The 23,601-nt window shown below is 42.2% G+C and overlaps 2 protein-coding genes across 2 annotated transcripts; both read left to right on the top strand.

Annotated features, from left to right (window-relative positions):
• The first annotated feature begins 223 nt into the window (after positions 1–223).
• Positions 224–6,948, top strand: LOC124137585 (ubiquitin-conjugating enzyme E2 C-like). Its single transcript, XM_046503950.2, has 5 exons — positions 224–485; positions 1,624–1,651; positions 2,403–2,489; positions 3,944–4,148; positions 4,796–6,948. Exons 1-5 carry the CDS (start codon positions 385–387, stop codon positions 4,915–4,917), a joined length of 543 nt encoding a protein of 180 aa, XP_046359906.1. The 5' UTR covers positions 224–384; the 3' UTR covers positions 4,918–6,948.
• A 3,428-nt stretch (positions 6,949–10,376) lies between these two features.
• Positions 10,377–19,003, top strand: LOC124137582 (mitochondrial calcium uniporter regulator 1-like). Its single transcript, XM_048398936.1, has 6 exons — positions 10,377–10,715; positions 13,452–13,544; positions 13,935–14,140; positions 15,111–15,224; positions 17,402–17,516; positions 18,840–19,003. The coding sequence occupies exons 1-6, from the start codon at positions 10,457–10,459 to the stop codon at positions 18,893–18,895; spliced, it is 843 nt and encodes a 280-aa protein (XP_048254893.1). The 5' UTR covers positions 10,377–10,456; the 3' UTR covers positions 18,896–19,003.
• Positions 19,004–23,601: the final 4,598 nt, after the last annotated feature.

A 23,601-nucleotide genomic window follows, 5' to 3' on the forward strand; every position in this document is an offset into this window, starting at 1 on the left:
ATTATGTAATAACTCTTAAACTAAAAGAGGGAGGACTAGTTGAATTCATTTTGTTTATAGGAATGCAATGGCTTTTTTCGACGTCACATTTCAAAGTTAATATAAGTTTGCGCGGTTATGATTTGTCACAATTATTATCCTTTAACAGCGATAGTTTGGTGGCGATTTTATGAACACTTCAGACAATATTGACCGGATGTAGTTCTTACATACTGAATGGTCCCTAAATAATGACTGAATTTGTACTGTGCTATTTGATTGGCTTATGACTCTGTCGGAGCATTTCATTGGATGTTGATCCAGAGAGTGTAGTGTGGTCAGTTCAAACCTAACGCAGGACATTGATTGAACAGTACTGATAAAAACATATCTCCTTTGACAAAGATGGCAAACATGTTTTTTGATCAGGTTTCTTCTAGTGCCAAAAATAAAGAGAAAACAACCTCTACGCCAACGTCTAAAGATAACCACTCAGTGACCAAAAGGTAGGATTTGTGTTGAAAGTGTTTTCAATTTTGTGTTCATCCTTTCTGCTCGTGTTCTCAACACCAAATCAGATTGAATTATGTGAAGCCGTGGACAGGTTTAATTTTGTAAAATAACGTTCTCATTAGTAAGTGCTTTTCCTGCGGACAAGTGGGACAGGCGAAGCTCATTTGGACCAAGGATTTCATTAATTTTCAAATTGACGAAGCTATGGGCTAATGTTTCATTGATTATATTGAAATATCGACCCCTAAGTATCGAGATATATCAGTAGCCTATATGATTAATAATAAGATGTATGTGAAAAGATGAAAGTTATCTGCAACTTGATGATCCATTTAGAATTTAGATGTTTAAAAATGAATTTCATGCCTTCCCATTGTCCATCTCATAATGCTAGTCTAAGAAAAATACACGGTTCTATGGGCTTGGTCGGGGTGAATTATTAATTTAGTGTCTGTATTCAGAAATTCAGGATTGACGTAAAACAGTTACCAATAGATCAATATACGATGATATCCCTACTATTATTGGCAAGTAATTTTGATTAATTCAGGGCATGCATGCTATGACCTTTGTAAGGACCATTTTGAAGATTTGTCATTGCTCTAATAACACGTTTGAAGCTTTGCCCTGTATAGTGTCTGAAATGACTGCCTGCCTGTCAGGCGGCATGAAATGTTCCTCTGCCTGTCTGGCAGATAATTTTAAAACACATCTATTCAGTTTTATTCAGATTTATTATAGTCATCATCTTGTCTGTCTGTCCGACCGTATTTCGTTTCCGGAGCATAACTTGAAAACCTTGAAACATTTTTCATCCAAACTTGTGTATGTATTAACCAGGGGCTGAAGTGGTGCCTTATGACTCTAATTCTCAAGTCAACCGTATCAAGACGTGATATTTCAATATTTATGATGTCTGAATACACAGGTAATTTTGAAGAATAGCAGGCAACACTTATGAGTAACCTCGATCACTGTCTTGTTGGGTGTTAAAATTATTTTAAACACTGATCTTGTGATCATATGTGCAAATGAAACCAAAGTTATGATTGACATGCTTGAGATCCTAAACATGCCTTCTCTGCCTAACCTTTACCAGCCAAAAATAAAGAGGAAACTTGTTACTTTCAGGTTACAACAGGAACTGATGACATTGTTGGTATGTATAACTCTTGTTAAATGCCCTAAATGTGAGAAAAAATGGCAACTATCTTATCAACTCAGAACCTTTTAGCATGTTTAGTTTAAAAAAAATTGGATGCCTAAGACATTAAACTTATCTGTTTTGAGAATGGCAGATAGGTTTCCAGACCTAAAATATGAAAAATAACTTAAAGATGTGGGGATAGACATGGGGGAATGAATACAATTGCCATCTTACACCAGATACCTGGGGAATAACTACTGAGTATGTACCCCTGTGAAGTTCTGGGTTAAAAGCGGTCTTCAGAAACCCATGCTTATCATATAGCTGGAATATGCCGAGTGCAGTATTAAACAACAAACAAAGAATACATGTAGAGACTGTCTGTAAGGATACATCCCATGAAAGACCCGTGAAGATTCTGGGGTAGAATAGGTCTACAGCATGCTTGTCGTAAAAGGCGACTAACGGGATCGAGTAGTCAGGCTCGCTGACTTGGTTGATGCATGTCATCGATCCCAGTTGCGTGGATCGATGCTCATGATATTGATCACTGGATTGTCTGGTCCAGACTCGATTATTTACAGACCGCCGTCATATAGCTGGAATATTGCTGAGTGCGGTGTTGAACAACAAACCAACCAACATCCCATGAAAGTGTTTTTGTGCACTATCAAAACTATATTAAGGTTATCCTTTCTTAAACTCCATGCACCATGTCAACAACACTTATGACCCGATAATAATCCTCCTTTTCAACTTTCAGAAATCAGGAGAGCCTGGTGTGTCAGCATTTCCAGATGGTGACAATCTTTTCTGTTGGGTTGGCACCATTGAAGGTGGCACTGGAACAGTAAGTTTGTCAAACATGTTTTGCAGGGAGTTCTGAAACTTTCAACATGGCATGGCAAAAGCCCAATTACCATGATTACAGTCTGTGCCAAAATTATTTCAGTCTAGTAGCCAGAACTTGTATTTTGACTTTATTTTAGTTGATTTTATTCTTAACATCTGTAGCATCAGCTGTTACCAGACGAGAGGAAATTTGGGTGGACTGGTTTCACAAAGAGATCTAAGTCCTAACAGGGATTGAGTTAGGTTAATTATTTTATCTCCTGGGTAAGTTTCATCTGTGATGACAGTTTTACTTGTCACAGTCAGTGTGATATGTCAGTGTCCAACATTCACCATGTTAATTGACATGTAGTACTAGCTACCAGCTCGTCATCTCATATATGGAGTGGTCAGGTAGCCTAGTGGTTAAAGCGTTCGATTGTCACACCAAAGACCCGGGTTCGATTCAAGACATTGGTGCATTGTGTGAAGCCAATTTCTGGTGTCCCCTGCCGTGATATTGCTGGAATATTGCTAAAAGCAGTGTAAAACCATACTCACTCATCTCATATATTGTAAATCATGAAATTAGTTTTAGAAATGTGAGTGAGTGTGCACATAATATAAAGTGATGAAAATAATCTGGTGTTTTTGAGTTTATTTTGTTATTGTGATGTCCTCATGTCAGGTTCACTACACGTGCCAGAAACAACAACATGTAACATTCCTTTGAACGAACAACATAGTTAAGCACTAGATTTAGCGTTGATCACTCCCTACTGTGTCAAGTTGATCAAATATGATACTTGCCAACTGGACCACCTCTGTGGTCTAGTGGTAGAGTGTCCGTCCGGAGAGCGGAAGGTTGGGGGTTCGATCCCCGCCCACATCAAACCAAAAGACGTTAAAGATGGTACTTCTTGTTACCTGCCTAGCGCTCGGCATAACATGTTAAGGGGCTAAAACAAAGACTGGTCGGCTGGGAGTCAGTATGCTGTGTCTGAGTAGGTTATTCATGTCAAACTGCGGACTAGTACAAGCTGACACACACACGAGAATGTACGTCGCTATATAAGTGCAATAATCTTGAACGACTTTAAACCCCATTTTATCTCACCTAACTTGCCAACTATATATGTTACCTTGTCTGACCGTTGCACTTTTTTCCTCGATAGATCCCGGATGTATATATGCAATGATAGCAGCTATAGAAACTAACAGTAATCCACTAGTCTTTATGATAATAACATATAGCAAAACCCTTGAAAAAGGTAAATTTCTATTACTACCCAGGATACCTAAACTATTGGACGGTTTGGCAAGGACTATAGGACTAGTACCAATTTCCAACGCTGTATAATAGCATTAATAATGAGATTTGGCAACTAGTTCCAGTTTAAATTTTCTGCATCATAAGCATGAAACAATATATATACACTAATATACTGCATTGATTATTCCATGTTTCTGTAGGTATATGATGGACTGAAGTACAAGTTGTCCTTGGTATTTCCAAGTGGGTACCCATACAAGCCGCCAACTGTCAAGTTTGACACTCCTTGTTACCATCCGAACGTTGACACACATGGCAACATCTGTCTCGATATCCTCAAGGAAAAGTGGTCAGCTCTCTACGATGTCCGAACCATCTTGCTGTCCATACAGAGCCTACTTGGTGGTCAGTAGCACATGTTGCACGTCATTCAGGACTGCATATTGATCATGTTGTTTGTTTGGTTTAGTTGTTTTCTTCCACAGAATCAATCAACAAATATAATCAGTTACAATTGTTTGGGGTATTTTCCAAGCTATGATCATGATAACACATCTGACCTCTGCTCAAAGTACCTGTTTATCATGTCTTTATTTTCTTCTTAATAAGAAAATGTATGACACAGTAGGCCCAGTTGTCTTAGGTGCTGTAATTCAATTAGCAAAGTTGCTTCCCTTGAGCATGCCAGGAACCTATGAACATGGGTTGGAAGGTTTGTCAGCACCATACTTGTGGGTTTGACCGAAGTGGTAAACGTCTACGAATTGCATCATTTCGGTCTATAAGCTGACACACTCTTATATAACTTAAATACTGTTCAAAGTGGTGATAAACTCATCTCATGGTTGGTTTGCTTGTTGTTAAACGCCGCACTCAGCAATATTCCTGCTATATGCCGGTGGTCTGTAAATAATCGAATCTGGACCCGACAATCCAGTGACTGATATCATGAGCATCGCAATAGTGTAACAAATGGTAAAACCTTTTGTGTAGTAATACATTCCAAATAGAATTGGCGAACAGTCCCTAAATACTTCTGTTCTTTATTTCAGAACCAAACATTGACAGCCCCCTGAACAGCAATGCAGCTGATTTGTGGCAGAATCAAACAGCCTACAAGAAATACCTGCATGAGAGTTATGACCGGGATGTCCGTCGCAAGCAGAGTTCATGACAAGATGACATCTAGTGCGGACCCAGACACCTTCTCTAGATGCCCAACACTCTGCCTCTCCTCCGCCCATTCCACTCTTTACAGTCACACTGCATACAGTTCCACCAACACACAACATTCTCACGTCCATGTTGCCTGACAACATGCCTTATCTGTCTGTACAGTACTAGTCTGTTACAGTCCTCCAGGGGACACCTGGTGTCACTATCTGTTTACCCAATGCTGTAGTGATTTAGGCTCTTGAAGCATTGTTTATAAAAATTATTATTATTTTACATATTTTCTCCATATACATCTAATGCTAAATTCTTGGTTAAAAAAAATGTGAAATGAGATTCCTCTTTCGTGTCATGTTGCTGCAAAGAGAGTTTGTTGATTTTAATATTTTATGAAAAAAAGTCAGGAATATAGTGCTAGGTGTATATCTTGTAAATAGAGAATAAAATAAAAAGAATTCTTATTAAGACAGTGCTTGAAGCCCCACTGTATACTGGTACTTGTTGCACCATGTTGCTAAGCAACATAAAATTGTTTGACCTTGGCTAGATGCATGTTTGCTTCAAAGTATTCAAGACATGCTCATCTTATTGGTGCATGTATTTGTTTTTGCTATGTTTTTATCTTGACCAATTTGTGAAAATCATTTTTATATACTGAAGACATTTTCTAAATATTTATAACTGTGACATCTTCATAATTACTCATTTTCAGTGACCATGCATCTTAAAGTACATACAAATTCACGAACCAGAGGTGCTTCTGTACTTGCACAGATAGTCAGTTGATAAGATGCTTGTGTTCAATATCAATGGACTATTTATTGTTTGTCATAATGTGTTGTCATGTTCAAACACAGAATTAGTTCTCCGTCAGCCATAGAGTGTTGGAGACAGCTTATGGAGGAGTGTCAGAATCATATGATGGTGGGTTGAACCCCATGTTTAGCCCAGTTTTAATTCTTGGTTTGTTGGCACCATTCCCGTGTTTCTGGGTTCCACCAAAGTGGTTAACGTCGATGACCTGCATCACTTTTGGTGTCCTCCCACATGAAGCTGACACGCCGTGAAGAAACTGTTAGGGTTACATCCCTTAGTGGCTAAGTTTAAGCTTGAAGATTTATCCTAAATATTTTCCTTGCTATATTACTGGTGTACAATGCGGGTGGATTTTACCAAAGTGGTAAACTTATAAAACATGCATCACTTTAGAGCTTCCTCCAACATTATGCTTACCAGTATACAGTCATATTACTGGAAAACATTCAAACGTCCTTGCTCATATTCATTTTCATTTAGGGGGCACAGGTGGCCCTGTCGTCTAAGGCGCTGTGCTGAGTTGCGTCCCTTGGTCCAGAAACCTATGATTGTGGGTTGGAATCCCGGTTTGCCCCGACTATGTTTCTAGGTTCGTCAGCACCATACCCGTGCTCATGGATTTCACGGAAGTGGTAAACGCCTAAGACCTGCATCACTTCAGGCTTTCCTCCCACATTAAGCCGACACACCGTGATATAACTGGAATTCTGTTAAAAGCAGTGTTAACACAACTCACTCACTCATTTTCATTTAACTGAAATTCAATTTACTTAATTTTGAAAATTGTATCTACGATATGATCACATGCTTTTTTGTCACATCCGTGAAACATTATTTCTAATACTAATTACTAATGTCATCTCTGGTCCCTCTAGCACCTATAACCGTGGCATAATGGCTCACTGCATCTTTATGTTTAAGATGGGTGATGAGATAGCCTAGTGGTTAAGGCATGCAATTTCCAACGTGGATTAAATATGTGAATCCCATTTCTGCTGTCCCTGCCCTTATATGAATTGAGTGTTGCAATAAAAGCGCACAAACCCCTACTCACTCCATCACTCACTCATACGTGGGTGTGGTCCGTCGACCTGTTTCTGTGTTTGTATATGTCAAGTTTTGCTATATTTATCGTTGTGAATTACAATGTTTTTGTGACAGCCTTTTGTATGTGCACTGCTGTCAACAGCTGAGGAATAAACTATTGTAAATAACATTTATTTTTTGTGGTTATTGTGTAAAGGATAAAAAAAGCAAGACTCCTGGGTCTGGGCTGATGATGTATGCCTTGAGGGATATTAGGGAGTGCCGAGGGCAGAGGGAGATTATTGGGGGGTTAATCCAACTTATGAACCATCTAACTGCAAGCAATAACAGAAAGAATAACATGTTTGGAAAATAAGTGAAACAATACAGTGTGTTGTGGTATAAAAGGAATTCAATGAAAGGTGACAACATGCAGCATGCACAAAACTGAAGTTATGACATGAAACTTGTAAGGATGAACACCATTTCATCACATGCCCTGGTGGTTCACTGGGTTACAAAACCTAAACATGTTATTTGAGGTTGAAGGTTCAATTCATGTCATGGAACTTTAATGTGAAAACTTTACGAAACAAAAATGAACATTAAGATTCATATCAAAAGGCCAGTTCATAAAATTCAACTGTAAAATGTTGGTCGTACAATTAAATTAAATCTGGGACATACTGGCGGGTTTCTGGTCAATGAATACATGAGCAGTTTAGCAACATGTTACAGATCCTACTCACACAGAAGTGTGATGTCAAAAGGTTTGCAAGCTATGCACCAATCCCTCCTCCCAAGATCGAGTTGCCAGGATCACTCGTGGTGTGGACGATGTTGAGGAAATTGCCTTTGTATTTCAGAAAATTCCTATTTATTAATGTTAGAATTGTCAATAATGAGTATTATCATTGGATCTTGGTACATGATCAAGAACACAATTCCACAGCAACTGTATCCTTATGACGAGGGAGATGGTTTTGTGCCATGGGTTCCCTGCAGTGCCAACCACTGTGCACTTGTCCCAGAACTAACAGCCTGGATTAATACAAGGACACATGACGGCATGGATATATACTCCACTGGCACACATGCCCAGGTACCATTAGTGTGGGTTGATAATCCAGTAATCCACTAGCACACATCTCCCCCTACCCCAAAACTTACACATGCATATATATATACTAGGGCACATGCCCCCGAAGTGAAGGCATGAAAACATACTCCACTAGAACCAGTGCCCCCAGAGTCTGGGCTATACTCTACCTGAACCCATGTCCCCTAGAGTCAGGGCATGAATATATACTCCACTAGAACCCGTGCCCCCAGAGTCTGGGCTATACTCCACTAGAACACATGTCCCCCAGAGCCAGGGCATGAATATATACTCCACTAGAACACATGTCCCCCAGAGTGAGGGCATGAATATATACTCCACTAGAACACGTGTCCCCCAGAGTCAAGGCATGAATATATACTCCACTAAAACACATGTCCCCCAGAGTCAGGGCTTGAATATATACCCCACTAGAACACATGTCCCCCAGAGTCAGGGCATGAATATATACTCCACTAGAACACATGTCCCCCAGAGTCAGGGCATGAATATATACTCCACTAGAACACATGTCCCCCAGAGTCAGGGCATGAATATATACTTCCACTAGAACGCATGTCCCCCAGAGTCAGGGCATGAATATATACTCCACTAGAACACATGTCCCCCAGAGTCAGGGCATGAATATATACTCCACTAGAACACATGTCCCCCAGAGCCAGAGCATGAATATATACTCCACTAGAACACATGTCCCCCAGAGTCAGGGCATGAATATATACCCCACTAGAACACATGTCCCCCAGAGTCAGGGCATGAATATATACTCCACTAGAACACATGTCCCCCAGAGTCAGGGCATGAATATATACTCCACTAGAACAGATGTCCCCCAGAGCCAGGGTATGAATATATACCCCACTAGAACAGATGTCCCTCAGAGTCAGGGCATGAATATATACTCCACTAGAACACATGTCCCCCAGAGTCAGGGCTTGAATATATACCCCACTAGAACACATGTCCCCCAGAGTCAGGGCATGAATATATACTCCACTAGAACACATGTCCCCCAGAGTCAGGGCATGAATATATACTCCACTAGAACACATGTCCCCCAGAGTCAGGGCATGAATATATACTCCACTAGAACGCATGTCCCCCAGAGTCAGGGCATGAATATATACTCCACTAGAACACATGTCCCCCAGAGTCAGGGCATGAATATATACTCCTCTAGAACACATGTCCCCCAGAGCCAGAGCATGAATATATACTCCACTAGAACACATGTCCCCCAGAGTCAGGGCATGAATATATACCCCACTAGAACACATGTCCCCCAGAGTCAGGGCATGAATATATACTCCACTAGAACACATGTCCCCCAGAGTCAGGGCATGAATATATACTCCACTAGAACAGATGTCCCCCAGAGTCAGGGCATGAATATATACTCCTCTAGAACACATGTCCCCCAGAGTCAGGGCATGAATATATACTCCACTAGAACACATGTCCCCCAGAGTCAGGGCATGAATATATACCCCACTAGAACACATGTCCCCCAGAGTCAGGGCATGAATATATACTCCACTAGAACACATGTCCCCCAGAGTCAGGGCTTGAATATATACTCCACTAGAACACATGTCCCCCAGAGTCAGGGCTTGAATATATACTCCACTAGAACACATGTCCCCCAGAGTCAGGGCATGAATATATACTTCCACTAGAACGCATGTCCCCCAGAGTCAGGGCATGAATATATACTCCACTAGAACACATGTCCCCCAGAGTCAGGGCATGAATATATACTCCTCTAGAACACATGTCCCCCAGAGTCAGGGCATGAATATATACCCCACTAAAACACATGTCTCTGGGCATGGATATATATACTCCGCACACATATCCCGGAATTGTTAGTAATATGAATATAGTATAACAGAGATTTCTTTAGGGTTATGAATGACTTTGGGTACAAACTCGTTTTAGTTATGAAATTACATAACACCAGAGCTGGGGACAGTACACCTGGCTATAATGGAGCTGGTCCTTTAATTTTTTTAATAGTTTTATTTATTAATTTATTTTTTTAAATATATAAATTTGAACAATATTTAAGGGGTGTCAGCTAAATATGATACAGTTCTAAGATTGGTACCCCCCTCCTCCCTTCCCCCTCCCCTGTAACAGATGCCCAGTCCCTAAACTGGATGCCTGCTGCACTTTCACAACAGTATGACTGGACTATTCATAACAGTTACAACTGCATCATTTACACAGGCAATATTATCTTATACATGTAACTGCTGATTTCATTTACATCCGTTTCATTACATTCAGTTGATATACCATTAATTTCAGTCACATACCTGAGGCACTATGACGAATGGAAGTGAAACTGACGTGAGAGATTTTACAGAAACTTCTTTCACATTCCGCGTCATCAAGCTCCTCACAGCGATAGTCCGTTCGTCGAGCTCTCTATACCGAGAGTGTAACGAAGGTGTCACGCGCTGGGAAGGAGCTTGCCGCGTCATACTAAAGGGACGGGTAACTCTAAATTAAGTGCTACGAAAACAGAAACCAATGTTCGCGAATTTACGAGTGTAGGTAGAAGACTGAGGGAATTATGAAGGGAATGACAATGGCGAGGCTTTGTAGAAGGCATATGTTATTACTTCACGAGGCACATAAGCAACTCAGCACGTGTAGAAGGGTTCACGGTAAAGGATCTCAAACTCCAACCGTAGCAGCAGCGCAACAGTCGGAACCATTTCTCAATCGTCCCAAAGCCGTCGCGGCGGTAGACATGGTTGAGGTCAGTCCCACAATGACGACTGCTTCTAAGATCGATAGTACAGAAGCTCAAGTGGTCCCTGAAAGCACAGGTACATTATCAACTCCTTTAAACATCTGACGATTTTAAAATTGTGTCGAAGATCTGTATGATGCAATCTTGCTATGTGAGTAGACATGCTCGTATGGTTGTTTATATACCATTAAAAAAGTTAAGTTTAGTACCATGAAGTTGTTTAGCATTGTTAAGAAATTTAATTATGAATAAACACGCGTTCTATATTCATTATTGGGGCATGCAATATGTACCGTAAATCATGAAATTAATGCGTTTTGAATCGAATACGAGTGTCTGACATTGTGAATCGCCCATGTCTTCGTTTCAAGCGTTTCATATCCTTTAATTGTTGTATGAGTAGTCACTACGGCTGATGTTACTGGATGAGCGGTGTGTTGCTTGTAATTATAAGATTATATGACATAGTTAGCAAACAGGACCATTACATTTTTTATCAAACATTGGGTGAAATGAATATTATCGTGTGTCCTTCATGATGAAATATACCGTATTCGACGAAATAAGCGCCCTGCTCTAATAAGCACCCACAGCGATATTTTCTAATATATTGGCAAGTGAACAATCCCAATTAGCACCCCTTCCGATTGATCGATGTACACAAGACTTAAATTTATTCATGTATAATACACACTCGATCATGTTATATGGACCCTTTATTATTGGCAATTACCGTATTCGACGTAATAAGCATCCAGTGTGCTCTCAAAATTAGAAATAGGGGGCTCTCATTAGAATATTATTTTGGTGAAAAACAAAACAGAGTTGAATGATAAATTTTGTGTTTTATGTTGACAGCCTGAAATGTTTATATACGAGAGATACATTGTTCCAGAATTTAATTCCCCATAATTAAGGGTGCATATAACACACGAGTGCGTATTATATACGAATAAATAAGTGTTGTGTACATTGATCAATCGGAAGGGGTGCTAATTGGTATTGTTCACTAGCCAATATATTAGCAAATATTGCTGTGGGCGCTTGTTAGAACGGGGCACTTATTACGTTGAATACGGTAAATTCTGGAAAAATATATCTGTTGTATATAAACATTTCAGGCTGTCAGCATAAACTTCGAAATTAACGATCTTTCACCAAAATAATATTCCAGTTTTAAGAGCGCCCTGGGGGCTTATTATGTAGAATATGGTATTTGTTTTCTGCATGATTCTATTCTTGGCACATATTTCTGCATCATGTAAAACCTTGTGCTGGATCCCAGAAACATGTCAATTCTCATTAAGCCGTAAAAGAATTGAGTCATTGTCTTCGATATACGCCAGACAATTTTAATGTTAGAAATGGACCATTGATTAGAGTAAATACGGCAGATAGTTGCAGTGCTATTTTGACCTGACACGTAGGTTTCTGTCTAAATCAAAACATGATATACCAGCATATGCGCTGCTGCTTGGTAAAACACCAGTAAATGCATGGATCAGTGGGTTAGTTTACCTAGAATACAGATGGCATCTGTGGCACCGTGTGCTGTGTGAATACTAATGTTTTAGTGAAAGTCCTTTATCGTGGATGGGTTTTTATGACCTTTATTCAACATCTGTATCTTCCATATCAGCATCAAGACAGACGGCATACATGAACAGATGCCAATTAGATAAGAGCTGATCCAGCATTTTTAAAAGGAAGGGATCCAAAATATCAAAATCCTCTTTCAGTAGAAGATTTTACTGCCTACAACATTCTTCATTTGGTTTTAAAAAAATTGGGTCTGGATGGACCCGTGGACCGCCCCTCTGGATCCACCATGTTACAAGTTACCAACATTTTAAGCTGAATTACTTTTTTATGAAAGGTCTATTCATTAACATAATAAGTTAAAATACCCAACTGATTGGTGAGGTTAAATTGTATGTAACATCGTGTTGAAGATTATTGCACTCATATAGCGACGTGCATGCGTGTGTGTGTATATGTGCGCGTATGTGTACGTGTGCATGTGTGTGTGTGTGCGTGTGGCTGCTTGTACCAGTCCTGACTGATGCCAATTTATAGTGCTAGCCCACTGAGATACCATGCCACAGTTTAACTTGAGTAGTATAGGCAATACCCCACTCAGACATAGTATCCTGACTCCAAGCCAACCAGTCCTTGTTTTAGCCCCTTAATGCCGAGCGCCAGACAAGGTAACAACAAGTACCATCTTTTAACGTCTTTAGTATTACGCAGACCCAAGGGAGTAAAAATATTTTGAATACTCAAAGAAACCTATCAATACCAAACTAGAATGATAATATGTGAGTTAATACTCAATAGCTCAAGAAAGTATCTGGAACCCTGGCAAAATATCTGATAATTAGCTTGACATGGCAGGGCACTCAAGGTCACCAAGGTTGGTTCTCCTCAGTAAAAGTCAAGTGAATGTATTTCATGGCTTGATTGTCTGTCATCCTTTGGTGTCAGCATTTGTAAGCATCTTTTCAGAAACCATTTGACCAATGAAGTAGAAATGGAGTATGCATATTGCCGCCAACGATGCCACTTGAATATGTTCTTGAGGTTCAAATCCAATTTTCAATATGGCAACCATGTTCAAAACCCATTTATGGCAATTGCTTGTGTGTTAGAAATTATTTTTTTATAGTTTGCCTTTATGTTTTCTTTCTTTGGGCAATGATGGAAATAACAGATAATCTCCCAGCAGTCGCTGTTTTGTGATGCTTTTGCAACATTGTGAAAGTAGGATGTAGTTCCTGAGCTAAAGTCAAGTATATTCTGTGTCATGTTCCAGTGGCTTATGATGTATGGCAGGTGGACCCTGCCACAGTCAAAGAGATCTACTTCTTCAACACACTGGAGCTTGTCAAGAAGCTGGAACAGCAGGGTGTGTACTGTCACTTTAATAATAATAATAATGATAATGATAATAATTATAGGCTGCAGTGTTGGGGAGTTTTCACATTCTCCGAAAAGTTCTTCGTGGGTATGACTAGGCAGCGCTTCCTGGGAGAAGTCCCATTCGCTGTCTTGGCTGCGTGTAGAGGGGGCAAGGGCCCTGAGCTGATGATGAGCCTAACCAGCCTGACTGTGCCAGGATCACCCAAACCCTCTTTGAAGCATTTTTTATTTTAATCTGAACATAATGATGTTTGGTCGTACTTTAGAACCAGGTCTGTTAAATAGGCTTGAGCCATGATATGAGGGCACTTTATTTGGAATTCCCTGGTTGAGTGAATATATTTGTTGTGATTGTCAAATGTTGTTTCTGTATCAGGATTTACTCGTGAACAGTCGGAGGGGATGACTGGTTGTCTTGTCGACATCGTGAACACTACCATCAAGCACCAGTCTAACCACATGATCAGCAAGTCAGAGCAGGAGATTCGCGTCCAGCAGCTCATGGCGGAGATCTCCTCAGTGAAGAAGGACATGGTCATGCTGCAGAAGAGTGAGTTCTCCTCGCTACGCAACCAGACGGAGGTGAGTCCAATTGTCAAAGAGTGAGTTTTCCTCGCTACGCAACCAGACGAAGGTGAGTCCGATTGTCGAAGAGTGAGTTCTCCTCGCTACGCAACCAGACGGAGATGAGTCCGATTGTCGAAGAGTGAGTTCTCCTTGCTATGCAACCAGACGGAGATGAGTCCGATTGTCGAAGAGTGAGTTCTCCTTGCTACGCAACCAGACGGAGATGAGTCCGATTGTCGAAGAGTGAGTTCTCCTTGCTATGCAACCAGACGGAGATGAGTCCGATTGTGGAAGAGTGAGTTCTCCTCGCTACGCAACCAGACGGAGATGAGTCCGATTGTCGAAGAGTGAGTTCTCCTCGCTACGCAACCAGACGGATATGAGTCCGATTGTCGAAGAGTGAGTTCTCCTCGCTATGCAACCAGGCGGAGATGAGTCCGATTGTCGAAGAGTGAGTTCTCCTCGCTACGCAACCAGACGGAGATGAGTCCGATTGTCGAAGAGTGAGTTCTCCTCGCTAAGCAACCAGACGGAGATGAGTCCGATTGTCGAAGAGTGAGTTCTCCTTGCTATGCAACCAGACGGAGATGAGTCCGATTGTGGAAGAGTGAGTTCTCCTCGCTACGCAACCAGACGGAGATGAGTCCGATTGTCGAAGAGTGAGTTCTCCTCGCTACGCAACCAGACGGAGGTTAATCACACCATTAATGCATCAGCTTGTGAATACATGGTACAATTATCTTGATTTATTTCCAAATCTAATGAACGTGATAAAACCGGGGGAGTACTGATAATCTGTGTGAGACTTGGAAATGGACCCCCATCAGCTGTATCAGCATCACAGAGATGTGGATTGGTTGTCCAAGATGGTTGTCTGAAAAGGTGGCCTCCTCACAGTTACAATCTCCATCTGTTGTGTTGATTTGAAGCCATTGATAATTTTGTATTTGAAAGTGATTTGAATCACTCCTTGCTTCTTATTCAGAAACAGTCATTTGAAATCCGTCAAATCAAAGACTCATTGCGAGATGAGATTGGAAAGTTGAAAGGTCAGATGACACTTGACATCAACTTGGAGCGAAGCCGAGCAGTGGAGGCAGTAAGTATAGGGTACTTCTGTAAATGGGCATCAATACACTTGATATGCACATGACTTGAAGATGTGTAAAGGAGGGGCTTGTGTGTGAGAAGGGGCTGTGAGATGTGTGGAGGGGCTTGTGTGTGAGTAGGGGCTGTGAGATGTGTGGAGGGGCTTGTGTGTGAGTAGGGGCTGTGAGATGTGTGGAGGGGCTTGTGTGTGAGGAGGGGCTGTGATATGCGTGAAGGAGGGGCTTGTGTGTGAAGGACAGGCTTGTGTGTGAGGAGGGATTTGTGAGTGAAGGGGGGGCTTGCCTGTGAGGAGGAGCTGTGATATGCGTGAAGGAGGGGCTTGTGTGTGAGGAGAGGCTTGTGTGTGAGGACGAGCTGTGAGATGTGTTAAGGAGGGGCTTACGTGTGAGGAGGAGCTGTGAGATGTGTGAAGGAGGGGCTTGTGTGTGAGGAGGAGCTGTGAGATGTGTGACGGAGGGGCTTGTGTGTGAGGAGGGGCTTGTGTGTGAGGAGGGGCTTGTGTGTGAGGAGGAGCTGTGAGATGTGTGAAGGAAGGACTTGTGTGTGAGGAGGAGCTGTGAGATGTGTGAAGGAAGGACTTGTGTGTGGGGAGGAGCTGCGAGATGGGTGAAGGAGGGGCTTGTGTGTGAGGAGATGTGTGATGGAGGTTCTTGTGTGTGAGGAGGGGCTGTGAGATGGTTGAAGGAGGGGCTTGTGTGTGGGGAGGAGCTGTGAGATGGGTGAAGGAGGGGCTTGTGTGTGAAGGAGGTGCTTGTGTGTGGGGAGGGGCTTGTGTGTGAGGAGGAGCTGTGAGATGTGTGAAGGAAGGACTTGTGTGTGAAGGACAGGCTTGTGTGTGAGGAGGGATTTGTGAGTGAAGGAGGGGCTTGCCTGTGAGGAGGAGCTGTGATATGTGTGTAGGAGGGGCTTACGTGTGAAGAGGGGCTGTGATATGCGTGAAGGAGGGGCTTGTGTGTGAGGAGGGGCTTGTGTGTGAGGAGGAGCTGTGAGATGTGTGAAGGAAGGACTTGTGTGTGAGGAGGGGCCTGTGTGTGAGGAGGAGGGGCTTGTGTGTGAAGGAAGGACTTGTGTGTGGGGAGGGGCTTGTGTGTGAGGAGGAGCTGTGAGATGTGTGAAGGAAGGACTTGTGTGTGAGGAGGGGCTTGTGTGTGAGGAGGAGCTGTGAGATGTGTGAAGGAAGGACTTGTGTGTGAGGAGGGGCTTGTGTGTGAGGAGGAGCTGTGAGATGTGTGAAGGAAGGACTTGTGTGTGGGGAGGGGCTGCGAGATGGGTGAAGGAGGGGCTTGTGTGTGAGGAGATGTGTGATGGAGGTTCTTGTGTGTGAGGAGGGGCTGTGAGATGGATGAAGGAGGGGCTTGTGTGTGAGGAGGGGCTTGTGTGTGAGGAGGAGCTGTGAGATGGGTGAAGGAAGGACTTGTGTGTGAGGAGGGGCTTGTTTGTGAGGAGGAGCTGTGAGATGTGTGAAGGAAGGACTTGTGTGTGAGGACAGTCTTGTGTGTGGGGAGGAGCTGTGAGATGGGTGAAGGAGGGGCTTGTGTGTGGGGAGGAGCTGTGAGATGGGTGAAGTAGGGGCTTGTGTGTGGGGAGGAGCTGTGAGATGGGTGAAGTAGGGGCTTGTGTGTGAGGAGGAGCTGTGAGATGTGTGAAGGAAGGGCTTGTGTGTGAGGAGGAGCTGTGAGATGGTTGAAGGAGGGGCTTGTGTGTGGGGAGGAGCTGTGAGATGTGTGAAGGAAGGGCTTGTGTGTGGGGAGGAGCTGTGAGATGGGTGAAGGAAGGACTTGTGTGTGAGGAGGAGCTGTGAGATGTTTGATGGAGGTTCTTGTGTGTGAGGAGGGGCTATGAGATGTGTGAAGGAGGGGCTTGTGTGTGAGGAGGAGCTGTGACACGTGTGAATGCCTGGCTAACCTATTTGAGGTTGCATGAATAGAAAACACATTCAAAATTTCATCATAATGGTCTGGTAAGCGACACTCTGATTGGTCGGATGATAGGTCATTCTGATGTGACCTGTAACCTGTAATGTGATCTGTGTGTAGCGGTAGTGAGCACTAAGATCTGATCTTAGCGAGATTGGAGGTGTATAAGGCAGGGGTTTTGTCATGTGTATCGAGCATTTTGCTTGAAGAATAAAACTCGTATGACAAGGTGATCATGTTGACATTCCAGCATGCAGAAAATCAAAAGAATCTGACCCAGCTGAACCAGAAGATAGAGACACAGATTGCACATCTCCTCACCAAGTATGAAATATACAGGAACGATGTGTTGAAGTTTGCTGGAGGTAGGAACGCCTGTACCAAGCATGTACACGTCACTATCCCAGTATATCAGGGTCCCTGGATCTCTGGATCAGTCCTGAAGGATCCCACTCTTTTCTCCCCAAATCTGTCTCATATTTACTCAGATAAACAGTTTCCAAAATAAATGCCTGCCACCTGCCCGTGGCTAGTAACTTTCCTGTCAGGCTGCATGAAATTTCCTCCACCTGCCCGACTGTCTGGCAGATATTTTAAGACTACTTACATATTCAGTTTTATTCAGATTTTTTATAGTCAACATCTGGTCTGTCTATCCGTCCGTCCATATTTCGTTTCCGGAGCATAACTTGAAAACCGTGAAAGATTTTTCATCCAAACTTGGTAGATGTATTAGCCAGGGACTGAAGTGGTCCCTTTTGCTATTGTGGGGGCCGGGGGATTTGTCATCTTCTGCTGACTCTTGATATTCTCAAGTGGTTGTATGCATTATGTAAACTGAATCAAGACATGACTTGTCTCATTTTTTGGGCGAATTTTCAATATCTATTATATCTGAATGTGGACAGGTAACTTTGAAGATGGACAGGCAACATTTATGGGTCACCGGCCTTACTGTCTTGTTGGGCTTTGAAAACACTCCTGATAGATACCTCACTGTGTAAAGATCTGCTGACACCTCTGTATCTGACTTTGCAGCTGACAACAAACCCTTTCTGTAAATGACTTCAACATCAGCTGCATGAAAACTCGCAATGACAAATATCATCCCTGAATTGTTTGATAGGCATTACTTTGAAGTTGACAGATGACAAAGTAGACATAATTTATGGATAACAACTTCTTTAATTGCTGTAAAGGCGACATTTCGGTATGGATCCTTATACCGTTGTCAAGCAAAACTATCAAATAACATGACAAGATGAGATAAACTGTTATGTAGCAAGAGGACACATGGTCTATTAATTATGTATAGTCTTTCTTGTTGTCATGATCTTATTCTGAAAACATGAATGGTCTATTTATCATGTGTGTATTATGTATTTTCCTACTGATATTCATGAGGGGACACGGGTGGCCCAGTCGTCTAAGGCGCCGCGATTTGCTGTGCAGAGTTGCGTCCCTTGGACACGCCAGAACCCTACAATTGTGGGTTCTCCCCGATTATGCTTCTAGGTTTTTCAGCACCATCCCAGTGCTCATGGGTTTCACCAAAGTGGTAACCGTCTGAGACCTGCATCGTGAATATTTTTGGGGAACACAATTCCATAACAATATCCAAAAAATATTCACGATTCACTTTTTTGTTGATAATAAGTAGATGCGCTAAGTTATGATTATATTCACAGGTACGGTGTTGACGTGTGCAGGCCTGTGTCTGGGAATAATCCGAGTCTGGAGCTGACGACACATCCTCACAACGCCCGACATCAATTCCACCACATCCATTCAACATCAGCAGCATGATAACTCAGCACAAGACTCACATCATGTGCATTGTAGCTGGAGTTTGTTATTGACTCTTCCCCAGGGTACATTAGAAAGGGTTGTGTAATACTTGTTTGTTTGTTGTTTAACACCGCACTCAGCAATATTCCAGCCATATGACGGTGGTCTGTAAATAATCGAGTCTGGGCCAGACAATCTAGTGATTGATATCATGAGCATCGATCCACACAATTGGGATCAATGACATTCATCAACCATGTCAACGAGCCTGACCACCTGATCCCGTTAGTCGCCTCTTAAGACAAGCATAGTCGCCTTTTACTGCAAGCATGGGTTGCTGAAGACTTTTTCTAACCCGGATCTTGTGTAATACTTGTCTAGCTGCTACGATGTCGAACATATATTGACAATTAAACATTGTTGATCAAAAGAGAATGTTGTAATTTTCGGATTTAGGAATAATGGGGTAAGTAATGTTCCTTGGTTATATAGACGTTCAGATCAAGATCGTCTTCAAGCTGGGGTTTCATGTAGGAATGTCATCGTAGATTGATATTATGGCTGGGACGGGTAACTTGGGTACCCTGGTCGGGCGGGTACTGAGTAGGACCCGGGTACTCACAGGACTACCCGGACCCGTATTTAGTCATGTGATATATTGTTTAATTTTAGAACTCTATGGTAACACTACAAGTCACTAATGTTCGCATTTCTTTCTGACTATGCACTCATTCCTACTGATTTTTCATATGGTTGAATAAAGATATAACTTAATACAACTTCAGTGTATGAATAACCAGATTGTTTAATACATGCATCCAAATACGTTTTGCCAGGGCTATGCTAAAAATGTTTCCAATCGGACATTTTGAGACATCTCCTGTGAACCTACAGTGGGTACCCGGGTAGGGTCAGGTAATAGGTAGGTGGGTACCTAGATATTAAATTTGGACTCGTCCCAGCCCTAATCGATATGTTCAAATTAACCATTTTTTATCAAAGTGATTGGTCATTTATTATAAGGAAGGATGGAATTGTTCTCAGTACTGCATGATATTTTGCTTCCACCCACATAATTAGCAATAGCCTCAGTTTCACTTGCACAAAATGCACGTTCAGAATGGCCAGTGAATTCCTGACTCAGAACCAACTGCATTAAGGAAGTTCAAAGGCAATAAAATAATTGAACCAACAAGATTGATGTGTGTCAAAAAATAATTGTTTGGCACCTCCTTTCCGAGAAAAAATAGTTTGGTAGTGCTGTCTGAAAAATTCATCCGTCTATTAATTCCGGAAACACCTTGTGTTTTGGGGGGACAGTCGCAGAATAGGAAATGAGGTGTCTAACAATATTTACTCATTTTCAGATGTACCTTTTGTTAAATTTGCTTGATATACAGAAGTATAAGTATACCGAGTGATAGTTTCTGGAGAAATTTTGTTTATTACTTACAACTGAGATTTCTTCTTGTTGGTGCTACTATCTACTTTGGTGCCTAGTCCTCATTCGAGAGCTTTTATCACAGCTTCTGTATATTTGTATTACAGATGCAAAGTATACTGCATGTTTTTCACAACCACCATGTTGTATTATGTGTACCAGGGACAAGGTGGCCCAGTCGTCTAAGGCGCCGCGATTCGCTGTGCGGAGTTGCCCCCCTCGAGCATGCCAGAAACCTATGTTTGTGGGTTCGAATCCCGGTTCGCCCCGATTATGTTTCTAGGTTTGTCAGCACCATACCCGTGCTTGTGGGTTTCACGGAAGTGGTAAACGTGTAAGACCTGCATCACTTCAGGCTTTCCTCCCACATTAAGCTGACACACCGTGATATATAACTGGAATAGGCCTCCTCCGTGGTCTAGTGGTAGAGCGTCCGCCCGAAGAGCGGAAGGACGGGGTTCGATCCCCGACCGCGTCATACCAAAATACATTAAAAGATGGTACTTGTTGTAACCATGTCTGGCGCTCGGCATTAAGGGGCTAAAACAAGGACTGGTCGGCTCGGAGTCAGTATACTGTGTCTGAGTGGGGTATTCATGTTAAACCGCGGCATGGTATCTCAGTGAGCTAGCACTATTATTTGGCATCAGTCTGGACTAGTACAAGCAGCCACACAAACACACCCACGTACATGCACGTCGCTATATAAGTGCAATAATCTTGGACACGACGTTAAACCCAATTTCACCTCACCTATAACCGGAATACTGTTAAAAGCGGCGGTAAACCCAACTCACTCACTCACTCACTCACTCACTATAATGGTACCACATATTATGTTGACATCACAGTTTTGTATTGACTGACCATCACACTCCCTAAACAACACTTGTCTAGCGAGAGCCAAGCAAATATATCCCATGCTGCAAGATGTTCCGTCTTGCACAAGACTGGTTCGTGGCAGTGTTTGCCCTGCAGCATGTTTGTTATGTGAAGACAAGGACTGTTGTCATTAGTTCTGGTCTAATGAGTCTATTATTAGCCACTTTGGGATTTCTCTGTTTTTTCCGTATTTTTGCACAAGGAGGGAGTCGTAAATGTCATATTTGAAATCTCTGTTTTCCTTTCTCTGGCACTTGTGTAACAAAGAAGAACATTTAACATCTGTGTCAGTGGACTGTGTGAGTATGGTATCCATTTGGATAATTATTAAGAGCTAGATTAGTATATCACACAGAGATGAGACCAGGGATTTACCTGGACCTGCTCGGAAGCCGATTCTGGCACCATGTCTGCAGAATGTCAGTAAAGATTCCCAACTTGGAAATAAGAATTTCCCTATTCATGATATCATGTTAATGTAGTTAAAGTTAATATTTTGGCCTTGCAGAGGTGGCTTGTTTTTCAGGACCAATAAAAAGGAAGATGCATTATTGTATACAGTTATGTAACACATGTACATCTGGATTTAAGAGAATAACAACTTTAAAAAAAATCCCAGAAATAATGATTTTTCAAATTAATCATTGACTGTCAACTGGCCTCATTGCTGTCATGGTCAGTACTTCTTGGGTCTGTATACACTAGATCCTCCATCACCCTGACTACATACCTCAGACTTGCCGTGTAGTCCCTACTTTAAACCAGTGGATCAACAATCCAGGGAAACATCTTCCCGAGGCAAGAGCGTCCACTAGCCTTTTTACAAGTCTTGTTTGTTAGAAACTAGGCTTTGATAAAGGCACTTGGACGCGTTTTGCCTTGCAAAATGTCTGGGAGAGGGAAATCCAGAGTACACTACAGCAATATTTCTTGTCATCGATGGTGTAATATGTGTCCCAGCCTTGCAGGCTCCACGCATTGCTTCAGTATCAGCAAAGGAAGGATTCACACAGAGTTGGGCTCATTTTGACTCCTGCAAGTTATCAACAGACTTATTTCATTAGCTGGCTAAATACACGCACCTATGTCACTATTGAACCCTGGGGATTCCAGGTTAGAATTGGTCCCCAGTAACCTGGTTGTAAGTGGTGACCACACATATCGGGGGTCAGGCTCGGTGGCTTGGTTGATATTGTTTCGTCGTACCTGACAGCGTGGATGGTTGCTCACAATATCGATCACTGGATTGTCTGGTCCAGACTTGATTATTTGCAAGCCGCTGTCATATGGCTGGAATATTGCTGAGTGTGGCGTTAAACAACCAACAAAACAAAATATATTAAGGCTACCATCTGTCATCTATCACTCTGTAAAGGTGAATTGCTGTTCTTGATCTTAGATCACTTGCATTTACACATATTGGTTATCAGAGTGTCTTGTAGTTTGGTTTGGGTGTACAGATGAGATGTGAGTTTGGGTGATGCTAAACTTGCCCAGAACATTGAGAATCTGTGAGTCAATGTCTGCTGTTAGGCAGCATATTTATTTTACAGAATTTACTTTTTTTGGTTGAAGATCAATTAAAATAGCTGGATCTCATGATGTGTTTGTTGTGTTGTATCCTTGATGATAACATCTTCCCAAGGCAAGAGAGTTAACTGACTTTAAAAGTCCATTTTCCACCCTTGCCGAACTAGGCTGGAATTACTGGGCTTGATCAGATTCCACCTCTCTTATCACTTGCGTTTGCTTCACACAAAATGGTGGCGCCCAGTCAAAACGATCTGATCGATAATCAAGATCTATATTGTGATAAAAAGGGGCTTACATCGCGAAATGCATCAAATCATGCGAGCACCTTGATTAAAAACATGAGAAAATTTGGAAAATATCTGTTGACAAGGAGTTGGCAGTGCACATGCTTTTCAAATCCTGCAATCGACCGAAATCTGCACGACAGTTTCCGAACCGGATTTCGATTTCGGTGCGCGGATTTGATTGGACTCGTTAGTCCAGCCAAAATGTAACTCCATAATACCAGCCAAGTTCGGCAAGGGTGGAAACTGGACTTTTATAGTCAGTTAACTCACTTGCCTCGGGAAGATGGATGATAAAAGCTGATGTTAAGTCTTTAGTAGTCGAGAGTGAGTTGTGTTGTATGCTGCTATGAACAGTAATCCAGTTATATCATGGAATGTCAGCTTGATGTCAGCGCCACCAGTGACTATTACGAGTTATGTCCCTTCTATGCCCTCCTATTGACCAATCAGATTCCACCTCTCATATCACTTGTATTTGCTTCAAACAAAACGGGTGGCACAGGTGGCCCAGTCGTCTTA

The sequence above is a fragment of the Haliotis rufescens genome, unplaced genomic scaffold, assembly GCF_023055435.1.
Source record: "Haliotis rufescens isolate VD_foot unplaced genomic scaffold, xgHalRufe1.0.p SCAF_19, whole genome shotgun sequence".
In the NCBI taxonomy this organism is placed as follows: domain Eukaryota; kingdom Metazoa; phylum Mollusca; class Gastropoda; order Lepetellida; family Haliotidae; genus Haliotis; species Haliotis rufescens.